The sequence below is a fragment of the Typopeltis vanoorti genome, chromosome 15, assembly GCF_054136105.1.
Source record: "Typopeltis vanoorti isolate ZY-2024b chromosome 15, IOZ_Tvanoo_1.0, whole genome shotgun sequence".
In the NCBI taxonomy this organism is placed as follows: Eukaryota; Metazoa; Arthropoda; class Arachnida; order Uropygi; family Thelyphonidae; genus Typopeltis; species Typopeltis vanoorti.
The window spans coordinates 54,626,059-54,638,818 of record NC_143563.1 but is presented as its reverse complement, the minus strand read 5'-3'; the positions used below and the strand labels follow the sequence as shown (position 1 = coordinate 54,638,818).

Below are 12,760 nucleotides of genomic sequence, written 5' to 3'. Positions count from 1 at the left end.
GCTTCTTTCCACTCTCACTCATTCAATTCACAAAAGCTCTAATGTCTTTTGCATCTAAGCGTTTAAGGAGTATTTCTGCATGAATGAACACCTTATTTTGGTCATAAAGTAACAGTACAAATAAAATAATATAAGATTAAATATGTTTCTTACAACATTTTTATGAGAATAAGGTTTTTATTCTCGTAAGGTTTTTATGAGAATTAGTTTATCAAATAGATAAACTAATTCTCATAAAAACTATGAGAATTAGTTTATAAGTAAAGGATATCTTGAAATCTGAATTAATGGACTATATTTGAAATATCCTTTATAGAGTGAAATTTAATCTAAGAAGCTGTTGAATGCTGTTCCAACATGAACAAGAGTAAATGCAGATAAAAATTTGGACTGTTTTTTAAAACATGTTGACTAATCATCCCCAGCCAAGCTTAGTTTTGTTGAACAATAAATTTTTCAGTATTTCTTTATATATGCAATAGATGCATTTCTTTAGTTCCTCTTACAAAAGTTTGTTCTTTTATGTACACTGAATCCAGATAATATCACTGCAACTGACACTCTGTCAAATATGAGAATATTAAGGAATGAATTTTGTTACTATTAATCAAAAGGTATTCTATACTCAATTACAAAGTTTGCAAAGCACAGCAAGCTTCTGGATTATCTAGCCCTTAACAACCTTTAACTCATCCACAGTACTAAAAATACAGTATAGCTTGTTGACCATTGTGGATATTAAAAAAAAAAAAAAAACTAATAATGAACCTACAATGAAAAATACTACTGTATTTTTGGCAAGTTTAGAACTTTTTTTTTTTTTTTTAAATCACATCTCACACATTTTTGGGGTGGGGTCCCTAAAAGCTCTCTCAAACTGCTTGACTTCAAATCTTGAAGATATTTCTATTGCTTCTTCATAGATACTAATTACTTAGCATGCATGAATCCCAGAAGACCGTTTTTATCAGTAATTGCCAATTATGAAAGTGAAATATAATCTCACTTCCTATAGATGTAATAAAATATCTAGAACATACTTGTTTTTATACAAAACTTACTGATATTTCCAATGATAACATGCTCACATCTTTGAGCTTTATCACTTCTGATAATGGAGGTATGACATCAAAGGAACTTTTCTGTTAAAAGAAAATTAAAACGAGGTTAACTAATTATTTAAATAATTTTCTATTGACCAATAAAAGACCTTTCAGTTAATCATAGTAATGTGCAATTCATCCTTGGATGAATTGCACATTACATGTTGAGAGTTTATTTCTCACTTGGTTAGACTATAATAAGTTTAGTTTAATCCTTTATCCAAGTGTGAGCAAACAACGTTTGCGCCTGAAAGTATCTTCAGGACTGGGGTAAGGTAGTGCAACACCAGGCAACTCGTTGCAAAGGTGGAGAAAGCTCTCATTACTCCTATCTCAGTATCTCCCATAATGCAAAGCACATCGCCTTGCGGATATGTGTAATGCTATGCATTAAGGCAAGGGCCACTACCCATACCGGTTTCGACCTTTATTGAGGTCTTGTCAGTGGGAGCCAGGCCCATTAGTGGAGATACAAAGGCAGAAGCAATGAGAGGTCATCCTAACCTATAGGAGTTGCCAAAGGGTGTGCAACCTTATTATTAAATTACTCCGGATTCAGAGAAAGATGTTGAGAGTTTATTTTTCATTCTTATATTTTTCATATATTTCTACTGGGCCTGGCTCCCACTGACAAGACCTCAATAAAGGTCGAAACCGGTACGGGTAGTGGCCCTTGCCTTAATGCATAGCATTACACATATCCACAAGGAGATGTGCTTTGCATTATGGGAAATACTGAGATAGGAGTAATGAGAGCTTTCTCCACCTTTGCAACGAGTTGCCTAGTGCTGGGGTAAGGTAGTGCAACCTGAAAGTATCTTCAGGAGCAAACTTTGTTTGCTCACACTTGGATAAAGGATTAAACTAAACTTATTATAATCTAACCAAGTGAAAAATAAACTCTCAACATCTTTCTCTGAATCCGGAGTAATTTAATACTAAGGTTGCACACCCTTTGGCAACTCCTATAGGTTAGGATGACCTCTCATTGCTTCTGCCTTTGTATCTTCACTACTAGGCCTGGCTCCCACCGATGAGACCTCAATAAAGGTCGAAACCGGTATGGGTAGTGACCCTTGCCTTAATGCATAGCATTACACATATCCGCAAGGAGATGTGCTTTGTATTATGGGAGATACTGAGATAGGAGTAATGAGAGCTTTCTCCACCTTTGCAACGAGTTGCCTGGTGTTGCATTACCTTACCCCAGTCCTGAAGATACTTTCAAGTGCAAACTTTGTTTGCTCACACTTGGATAAAGGATTAAACTAAGCACATTACATGATTAAAAATATTCATAAAATATTTCATTATTATTATTATTTTCGTAGCATCCATGGAGTCAACAGACTCATCGTGGGAGATACACTCAACCAGTAACATGTCTATCCTAATAAGCTTCGAAGTTATTTACATTAATGGTATATTACATATTATATTAATTATATCATAATTTCTATATATGAGCAATTATAAAACTTTTCAGAATATAATTTTTTAATACTGCTTATGGTTAATATTTAGATGCTATTTCATGTTATCTCCAATTCCAGAAATGTAGATGCATTTCTAGAATGTTTTGTAAATGTTTTGAGATGCCCAGCATTTATTTTCTGAAGTGCAATGACATCATGGCATTCCCCATAGTTTTTTTGGAGTGTGTGTGAGTGTGGAGGTATCATGGAGAGTATGATGAGCCAAAGATAGTTATAAAACTGTGTGACAATGTTATAAAAAAAGAGCGTGATGAGCCAAAGACATTGTTTATTGCCCATAAAACTGCTGTATAGTCAAATTTCTGATGCTCTATCTTTCAAGATGCTTTTGCTTAATATTATTAATTCTGAATGAATAATACTAGTGACAAATGATTCAGTATATTATTCTGTGTGTGTAGAGGCTTACGTGCTGTGAGGACATCACATTGGAGGCTTAATGGATTGTATACAGCACTCAGAAAGGATTAAAATAGAATTTAATACTTCCTATATATTTTGTCTCAGTAAATGAGACATCTTCAGGGATTATAAAAAAACTAATGTAACATAAAAACAAATAACACACAATACTAAGCCCAACCACGTGGATGACACTAAAGTCCTATCTAGGTGGAGCGCCCTCTAAGGGCAGTTGTAGGTGGCCTGGAATGTAAAGTGGGACCTCTGGTGATAAGCGTTTCTAAAATCTTAGGAAGCTTAATGCAACCATATTTGTCGAGATTTGGTTGCATTAAGTTTCAAATATGGTTGAGATTTGGTTGATTAAATTTGATCGACAAATTTAATCAACCAAATTTAACAAAATAATGATCGACAAATTTGTTGAGATTTGGTTGATTAAAATCAACCAAATCTCGACAAATATGGTTGCATTAAGCTTCCTAAGATTTGGGAAATGCTTATCACCAGAGGTCCCACTTTACATTCCAGTAAAGTGGGACCTCTGGCCACCTACAACCGCCCTTAGAGGGCCCTCCACCTAGATACGACTTTAGTGTCATCCACGTGGTTGGGCTTGGTATTGTGTGTTATTTGTTTTTATGTTACATTAGTTTTTTTGTAATCCCTGAAGATGTCTCATTTACTGAGACAAAATATATAGGAAGTATTAAATTCTGTTTTAATCCTTTCTGAGTGCTGTATACAATCCATTAAGCCTCCAATATGATATATTATTCTAATGCCACCTTTAGTTTGCACATTGTGTTCATTGCATGGTATGAGACCATCTTGCTTTCTGGAGGCCTGAAATGTTAAGAGGGGAATGACAAAATATTTGGTTTGCAAAGCACAGCAAGCTTCTGGATTATCTAGCCCTTAACAACCTTTAACTCATCCACAGTACTAAAAATACAGTATAGCTTGTTGACCACTGTGGATATTTAAAAAAAAAAAAAAAAAAACTAATAATGAACTACAATGAAAAATACTACTGTATTTTTGGCAAGTTTAGAACTTTTTTTTTTTTTTTTTTAAATCACATCTCACACATTTTTGGGGTGGGGCCCCTAAAAGCTCTCTCGAACTGCTTGTCTCAATACAGAGGAGAGCAATTAGACTTATTAATGTCCCATCTCTTATCAACTCTCTCCACCCACTTTTGCACAGACGTTTGGTTTCTACAGTATGTATATTCTATAAATATCATCATCATCATCATCATCAAATTCCTGCCATGTACCCTCAAGGGGTGTACAGGATATGACAGTACTACATGAAAAAATTACATCATTAATAACTTCCTATCTACAATTTTCCTCCAAATCAGTCTGTTACTTGTCAAGACTCCAACATTATCAGATCTTATATTTCTATCGTCTAAGGCACTTTGTACCATAGCAATCCACCTATATCTTGGTCTTCCTCTGGGTTGTTTTCCTGCCAACCTGGCAGAGAACACTTGTTTTGCTAATCTTTCCTCTCCCATTCTATTTAAGTGACCATACCATCTGAGATTAGCTCTGCTAACGCATTCCTGGATGCTGACAATGTCAAGTTCTTTCCTAATATCCTCATTTTTAATATGATATTGCCATTGATGCCATCTGTTCATGCCTCTAATCTTTCTCAGGACTCTCATATCTGCAGTCTCTAGTCTTTGGTCAAGTGTTTTACTTCTGACCCAGCTCTCAGATCCATAAGTTAAAATTGGTTTGAACACAGTCTTGTATACAGCTAATTTAGTGTTCCGACTAATTTCTTTCTTATTCCATATGAATTTATTCAATTGACTTCCCACGATACCAGCTTTGCTGATTCTGTTGTCTATTTCTATATTTAGTTTACCATCTTCAGTAAAAATTGTGCCTAAGTAGCTGAAATGTTTTACTTGTTCCACAGGTTCTCCATTCACAACACAGTTGACATTTTCAATGATTCTGCCTATTTTCATTGTCTTTGTCTTTTTATTGCTGACCTTCATACCATATCTATTACAACAGCTATTCAATTTAGTCAGAGAATCTTGCAGACTTGTAGCGGATTTATTTAGAAGTATAACATCATCCGCATAAAGCAAAGAGCTGACATTAACATTTCCAATTTTGATATCAGGTTTAATACCACATTCCTTCATAATGTGATCCATATAGATAATGAATAACAGAGGGGATAATGTACATCCTTGTCTCACACCAGATTTAACATTAAACCATCTTCCTGTACTTCCTTCAATTCTAACTGCTGACTCACAACTCAAATAAAGACTAAGTATTGCTTGATATAATGCCCCATTGACACCATATAACTGCAGCGTATTGAATAGCTTCTCTCTTGGCACCTTGTCATATGCCTTTTCCAAATCGACAAAACTTAAATACAGATCTTTGTTATATTCCCATGCTTTCTCGACTATTTGTCGTAAAGTGAAGATCTGATCCTGACAGCCTCTATTTGGCCTGAATCCAGCTTGTTCTTCACCAAGCTTTTCTTCCACAATTCTTCTCAACCGTTTCTCAAGTATACTTGCATAGATCTTGCCAGGAACACTCAGTAGGGAAATACCTCTGTAATTCTCACATTCAGTTTTATTTCCCTTTTTATATATGGGTACTATGAGAGCTCTACTCCAATCATCGGGAATTCGTCCCTCTGTCCAGGCTTTCTGAACTATGCAGTGCAGCCACTGTAAGACTCTTATACCACCATACTTCAGCATTTCTGGTCGAATATCATCTACTCCTGCTGCCTTTCCACATTTCAAGCCTTTGACGGCTTTTTCTACTTCAAGTATGGATATGTATTCCTGACTGCATGCCTGGTCAGTGTTTTTTATCACTGTGCTGTCATCACTGCTTGTTTCATTTAGCAGTTTTTCAAAGTAATTACTCCATACTTCAAGGATATCTTTTTCTCCTGTTTTCATTTCACCTTTATCATCTCTAATTCCTTTTACAGCACTCTTTCCTCCATTCCTAAGCTTCTTCAACAACCTCCAGAATATTTTGCCACCTTCTTGATATTTATTTTCTATATTCTTGCCAAAGTCCTCCCATGACTTTTGTTTAGCTAGTTTTACACACTGTTTAGCTTTCTTACATTTGTCTCTGTATTCTGTAAGAGTAAAAGCTGACTTATTTGCCAGGAACTTTTGATATGCTTTCTTTTTTTCCTTCACTGCCTCTTTAACTTCCTGTGTCCACCAGGGAGTTCTGATTTTTTTATCTTTGCACACAACCTCACCACATGCCTCTCTGGCAGAATCAATCAATATTTCCTTCAGAGTTTGCCACTGAATCTCCAAGGTTTGATTCCTGTTCTCAAACTCTTTCATTTTCTTTTCAATAATATTTCTGTATTTTAGTCTACAATTTACATCTGAGAGCTGCTCAACTTTTATTCGCTTTAAAACTTTCTTACATGTTATTCTTTTCAATATGAAGTTCAATTTTATCCTGCTCAAGACTAAATAGTGATCACTTCCAATTTCAAATCCTCTGTACACTCTGGTGTCCTGCACCAGGGAGAAAACATCACTATCAACAATAACATAGTCAATGAGACTTTTCTTATTCCTAGCCTCTTCTCTCCATGTGAATTTGTGCACATTTTTATGTTGGAACATGGTGTTCGTAATAACCAGTCCATGTCCTGAGCAGAAATCCAACAGATATTTGCCATTATTATTAGCTTTGCTCTTTTCTCCAAATTTTCCCAAAATATTTTTGTATGTCTCACAATCATTTCCTACTCTACTATTTAGATCCCCAACAAGGACCAACTTTTCCTTTTTCATTGTGTCAGTTGCTTTTTCTAAAGCCTCAAAAAATTCCTCCACTTCTACCTTAGTAGAACCTTCTGTGGGACCATAGGCACAAATAAGTCTCATTGTCCAGTTCCCCATTCTCATATTTGCCCACATTACTCTACTTGAGACTGACTGCCATTCAAGAAGATTAGCCTCGTATTTTGTGTTGAATACTATGGCTACTCCTTCTTTTCCTTGATTGTTATTGCCTGAATATAACATTTTGTATTTATTGCTCAGAAAGATCTCACCAGTTTTGGTCTTTTTTGTTTCAGTCACCCCTATTATGTCGATCTGGTACTTATCTAATTCCTCAGCTAGCTCCATTTCTTTGCCATTCAGGCTTCTTACGTTGATAGTACCGATCTTTAACTCTGGTGATGTTGAGTTGGGGTTTGTTTTCAGATTTGTTCCAGTAGCTGACTTTTCGCTGTTCGCCCTGGTTCCCTGGCGAAAACAACGGGGGCCTTGTTTAACCGGGCGACGCCCCAGCCGGCATGAAATTTTGTCATGTTGTACCATCATTTTTTATTTTGGTTTAACCAATAAGAATACAATTTGGTCGGCTAAATCCCAAATTGCCAGCCCATCCTCGTTCGTTCAGTATCAAAGTAGATACCCAACAGGGTGCACCACGAGAAGGTGAGGATTGGACATTAGGTCAGAAGCCCTGGTCGGTTCTCCGCATTCCTTTAAAGGCTATGTGGAGGTCTCCTCTCAGTTATACAGCTTTGACCCTTAAGCACCCCATTCTATAAATATTTCCATGGGAAATGCTTATCTGAAATAACATCAATAATTCCTCCACTCAGTACTAAACTCATTGGAACACGTGCAGCTGCTGCTTAACATCTCTTCAAAGCACACCTAGAGACAAACAGAACAAGTTTCTTTTCCTCCTTCTCCATTCCTGCAACTGCTGCACTGTGGAACAGTCTCTCACCTGCTGTATTTCCCAAGGAATACAATTTACAGTCATTTAAATCAAATGTAAACAAGTTCCTTCTTTCCCAACCCACTACCCATACACGATACTAATGTACTATATACCATACACAAGAGGTTGATTGATCAACCAACCTCTTGTGTATGGGTGCAACATAAAAAACACACATCTCTGTGTGCTACTATACATTTTGTCATTATGACAGAAATGAAACTTTATCTTGCCATTACCACAGCATGAAATATGCCACTTTTTAAATTCAATTTAATTATATTATCTCATTTTCCATTTAATACAAGAATCAATGGCATGGCATGTCATGATTTAGTAACATGACTTTACAGAAATCTAACTGCTAAGACAAGGTAGTAATCCTATCTGTAGTCAGTCTGTCAATTGCATTGCATATATTCTCTGATTAGTTTGTCTACCTTATGAGAAAAAAACTCACTAGTTCTTCATAATTATCTTCAACAAGCCCTTAGACCTGCATCTTTCCAACCAAAGAACATCACTGTTTACTAACTGAGATATGAAAGGTCTTGCTTATATGGCAAGTCATTGACTTACAGAGATTCGAGTTATGCAGATTTGTATTTGATATGTGGTTGCTGTACTTCACCCTAAGACTAGCAACTTTATAAACATACTAGATGGCTAAAACATTGAGCCGAAAGCTTCAGTGTAGAATAGGTAAGATATTAAAATGGAGGACATTATGGATTCTGATATCTTTTATAGCCAAATGTAAAAAAGAAACTTTAAGAAAATTTTCAAATATTTAACAGAAAGCTTAGGAGAATATAACCTTCGACATCAGAGTTACCTTGCTTTGCACTACTTAAAATGCACAAGGTAACTCCAACGATATATTCTCATAAATTTTCTTTCAAAACTTTAAATTTCTTTCTACATCTGGCTGGATCCATAATATCTTCAATTTTAATATAACAGATAGCCTTCCTAGCATACTGACAAAAGCTGTGCAAGTTGATTACTTACTGTATAAGCAAGAGCCTTCATAACTCATTTGGTAAACAATGATGTTCTTTGGCTGGAATGTGGGAGCTCTGTGTGTAAGCGTTTTACTTACACACAATATTTAAGTTTAGTGGAAAGTAAGAGCCGCATCATTAGAAAAATAACTGTAGCTCTGTGTGTAAGTGTTTTCTAAACACACTTACACACAGAGCTAGGGTTGGCTGTTCTAATGATGTGGCTTTTTCCACTGAACTCAAATATCTTCACCATACTTTCCTGGTCAATAGCTACAGCTGCAAAACAGATAAAATACCACCTCGCCCTCTTACTTTCCCCCTTCTCCAACATACAAGAACAAAACACCATTATTCCTATTCCTTATGTCTAAGGTACATCAAGAAAGATAGTCCAAGTATACTAATAAAATATACCCTTCGCACCACATTCAAAACCACACGTTAAATTAGCAACTCTGATCCACTCTCCTAAAAATAAACTCCATCCCCTAGAGTGAATGAAGTTCCATGTGACTTAGCCTACCATGGACAGACAGGAAGATCTGTTAATATAGAGAACATAAAAAATACATTTGCTACCATTATCATGGCAAGTCTGGACTGGCAAACCACTTTTTGGACACCCCTTGACACAGGATTCAATGGAAGAAAATCAATGTGTTTATAGAAATTGTTACAGATATGAAGATTATTTTTTAGAGTCAGCCATGGCTATGAAGCATTCTCCTAACCCGAACAAGCATGGTTGCATTAATTTGCCAAAAATTTGGGAGACTGTTATCTTAAGATCACCTACATAGCTGTAATACTTCTTTTATACAACATTAGAGAGCATGAAATTAGAACTTTAGATCTTTCATCCATTACAACTTGAACTGTTTCACTTAATCATTGTTGTGTGTTAAGTGTAATATGTAGTGAGATCTGAAGATGCTGGTTTGAAATCCAGTGAAATATAAGCCAATTAATAAACATTTTTTTTTATTATATAATTTACTTCATTTGGTGTAATAATACCATTAAAAATTTAATTTTCTCAGTTTTCTTTACACAAGCAGAACCTGTTTAACTTTAATTATCCTCTGAAGCAATATTTGTCAAAAATGCATCTATTTAAGAACTATTCAACTTATGCAGAAACCTTCAAAACAAATCAACTCTTTAAGTCGAGGACTTACTGTATCATAAAAATGCAAAATTTAACATACCTTACAAGAAATTATACCGGATTTACATCATATTACACCCAAGTTATGGAAACAAGATCTGTGTCTTAAATAACTCCATGCCTGTGGTTTTACTGGGAGTAGTTGACTTCACAAGTTACACAGACTAGTGTGGGACAGACATCCCTCAACCTCACTTGATGCTCCAGTTCATCCCACAGATCTTCATTGGGTCAAGATCAGGGCTCTGCAGATACCAGTCAAGTGTGGTGACATTTATGTCCACAAAACACGCAGTTAAAATAGCAGCTTTATGACATGGTGCATTGTTTTACTGAAAGAGATAATGGTTAGTTCTGTAGAAACATCACAAAGTATGAAGCATTGCATTGTCCAGAATGTTCAGATACCTCTCAGAGTTCAGAACCCGAACTAGGAAAACAGGACTCACACTTCTTCTTTCACTATGCGTTATTCCTGCTTCCTATGCAGGGTCTGCATGTTACTTAGATGTAACTTCTTAGTACCACTCCCAACCGACCTGTTGTCTAGTCTGCCGCTTGGGGGGGGGGAGATATATTTTTGACTATAGCAGTGTATGTTCACAGGGCTGGTTTGCCTGCTAACCTAAACTGGTGGAAAAAAACCCTACTGCCCGTGCCCAAGACCGGCTAACTTGGCTTTGCCTGAGGAAGATCCTTGAGTTCCTCACGTCTTCGATGGGAATTGAACCTGGGGCACTCCTTCCCCAGGCATATGGTTGCAAAGCCACTAGGCTAACTGTGCAGACCAGACCATACTCACACTGCCAGCTCTGAATTTTCTAGTTGGGGTTATGCAAACTGGTAAGAGAGGTTCACTGGGCAAATGCACACCCATCCATCTGCTTGGTAGAAAGTACAATGTGATTTGCTGCTCCATGACTCAGTTTTCCACGCTTCCATGTCCCAATGTACATGCCCTTTGCATCACTGATGACAATGCTGCATGTTAGTTCGGTTAATGTGAGACATGCATATTGTGGTCCTACCATGGAATTCCATGTTGTGAGTCTCGGTTCTGAATGTTTTTGTTTGGATTTATGTTCCAGTCAATGCCCAAACTCTAGAATTCTGGATTCTCTGAATTCAACATGTCAGTCAACGAATGGTGGATTTTACATATTATCCTTCGTAGCACCATGACTCCATGCACTTCCATCTCAGTATGGTATCACTGATTGTTGACTGGGGATGGCCCAATTTTTAAACAATTTGCCAAACAGATAGAAGAATGTTTCCACCAACCTCAACAATATAAAAATGAAAACCTACTAGTTCTGTCAGAGATAACCGTGGCTTCTTTTGGGTTAGGACAAAGAAAAAAATGCAGTCATGAATCATAACATTACAAAAATACATAAAATCATTGATGAACAATTACAATATAAGTTGAAACAAAACCAGGTGGAATATGGGAACTGTCATGAGTTAGCTACTGTTCAATAATATGTACAGATTTTGCTATGGAGCAGGACTAGGGAATAGTAATGTTGTACAAGTTTCTTAGCATATTCATTGCGTACTTGTATGCAAGGAGAAGAGACTAATTTTTCCTTCAGTTTTTCTTCATCTCTTTGTGACAGAAACTTGCCTTTTTTTGAGCATATTGTATAATACCTAGTTTTTGTACTATATGATGCAGGTAACAACCAGTATGAGCAGACTTGCGATATACACTACAGAGAATCCTCATTCAGCTTTTTTGGAAATTAAAACATCCAGAAAAGGTAATTTTCCTTCACTCTCCAGTTCCAAAGTGAATTTTATTTTTTGGTGGAAGGAGTTGATAGATAAAAGAAAATTCCGTAGCTCAGCATCAGTGTATTTCAGCTAAAGAATTGTCAGTACCCTTGACCATTTTGTTTAATTTGAGTCTCGGGTCTGGGTTAGTCCCGAGCAGGTGGAAAGAGGGGAAAATAGTTCCACTGCATAAAGGTGGTTCCAAGACTGCTGTTGTAAATTACCGACCGATTAGCATATCAGGAATCATTGTCAAGGTCTTAGAGAAATTAGTCAAGAAAAGAATACAGGATTGGATAGATGAAAATGGGATATTGTATGGGGGACAACATGGTTTTGTGAAGGGTAGATCATGCCTCAGTAACTTGCTCACGTTTTATAACACAGTGATGGCTGAACTGGATAGGGGTAATGGGTTTACAGTGATACTACTGGACCTTGCCAAGGCCTTTGATAGGATACCACATGGAACCCTAATCAGTAAACTGGAGCAGATGGGTATAGATATAGGGTTGGTGAGATGGATAAGAGGGTGGTTGAAGGAGTGATATCAAAGAGTGGTTTATTCAGGAGTGGAGTCTAAAAGACGTCTTGTGACTAGTGGAGTGCCACAGGGCTCTGTTCTTGGACCACTGCTTTTCAATTTGTTCATCAATGATATTGGAAAGGATCTGAGAGGAAGTGTTCACTTGTTTGCTGATGATGCAAAGTTGGGTAGAGCAATTGTGAGTGCACAGGATGTCAAAATTTTACAGGATGATTTGGATAGTTTGGAGGACTGGGCTAGGAAAAATGGATGTCAATTTAATGTGGCAAAGTGTAAGGTTATGCACTTTGGGGTGAAAAGAATAGCAGCAGTATATCGCATTGGTGGAACCATACTCCAGGAGATTGATGAGGCCAGGGATTTGGGAGTGTTGGTGGATAGGGAGTTGAAGTTTAGGGGGCACATTGCAAAAGTAACTAAAACAGCTCACCAAATCACTTGGCTTCTGAAAAATACTTTAACATGCAGAGACGA

The 12,760-nt window shown here is 36.7% G+C and overlaps 1 protein-coding gene across 3 annotated transcripts in view; it reads right to left on the bottom strand.

Moving 5' to 3' along the window:
* Sec6 (Exocyst complex component Sec6) overlaps positions 1-12,760 on the bottom strand; it is a 478,173-nt gene that overhangs the window by 16,984 nt on the left and 448,429 nt on the right. For all 3 annotated transcript variants that reach the window (XM_090405049.1, XM_090405048.1, XM_090405050.1), the window contains exon 20: positions 1,062-1,142. In XM_090405049.1, coding sequence (XP_090261175.1) covers positions 1,062-1,142 — 81 coding nt within the window. The remainder of the gene's footprint in view (positions 1-1,061; positions 1,143-12,760) is intronic.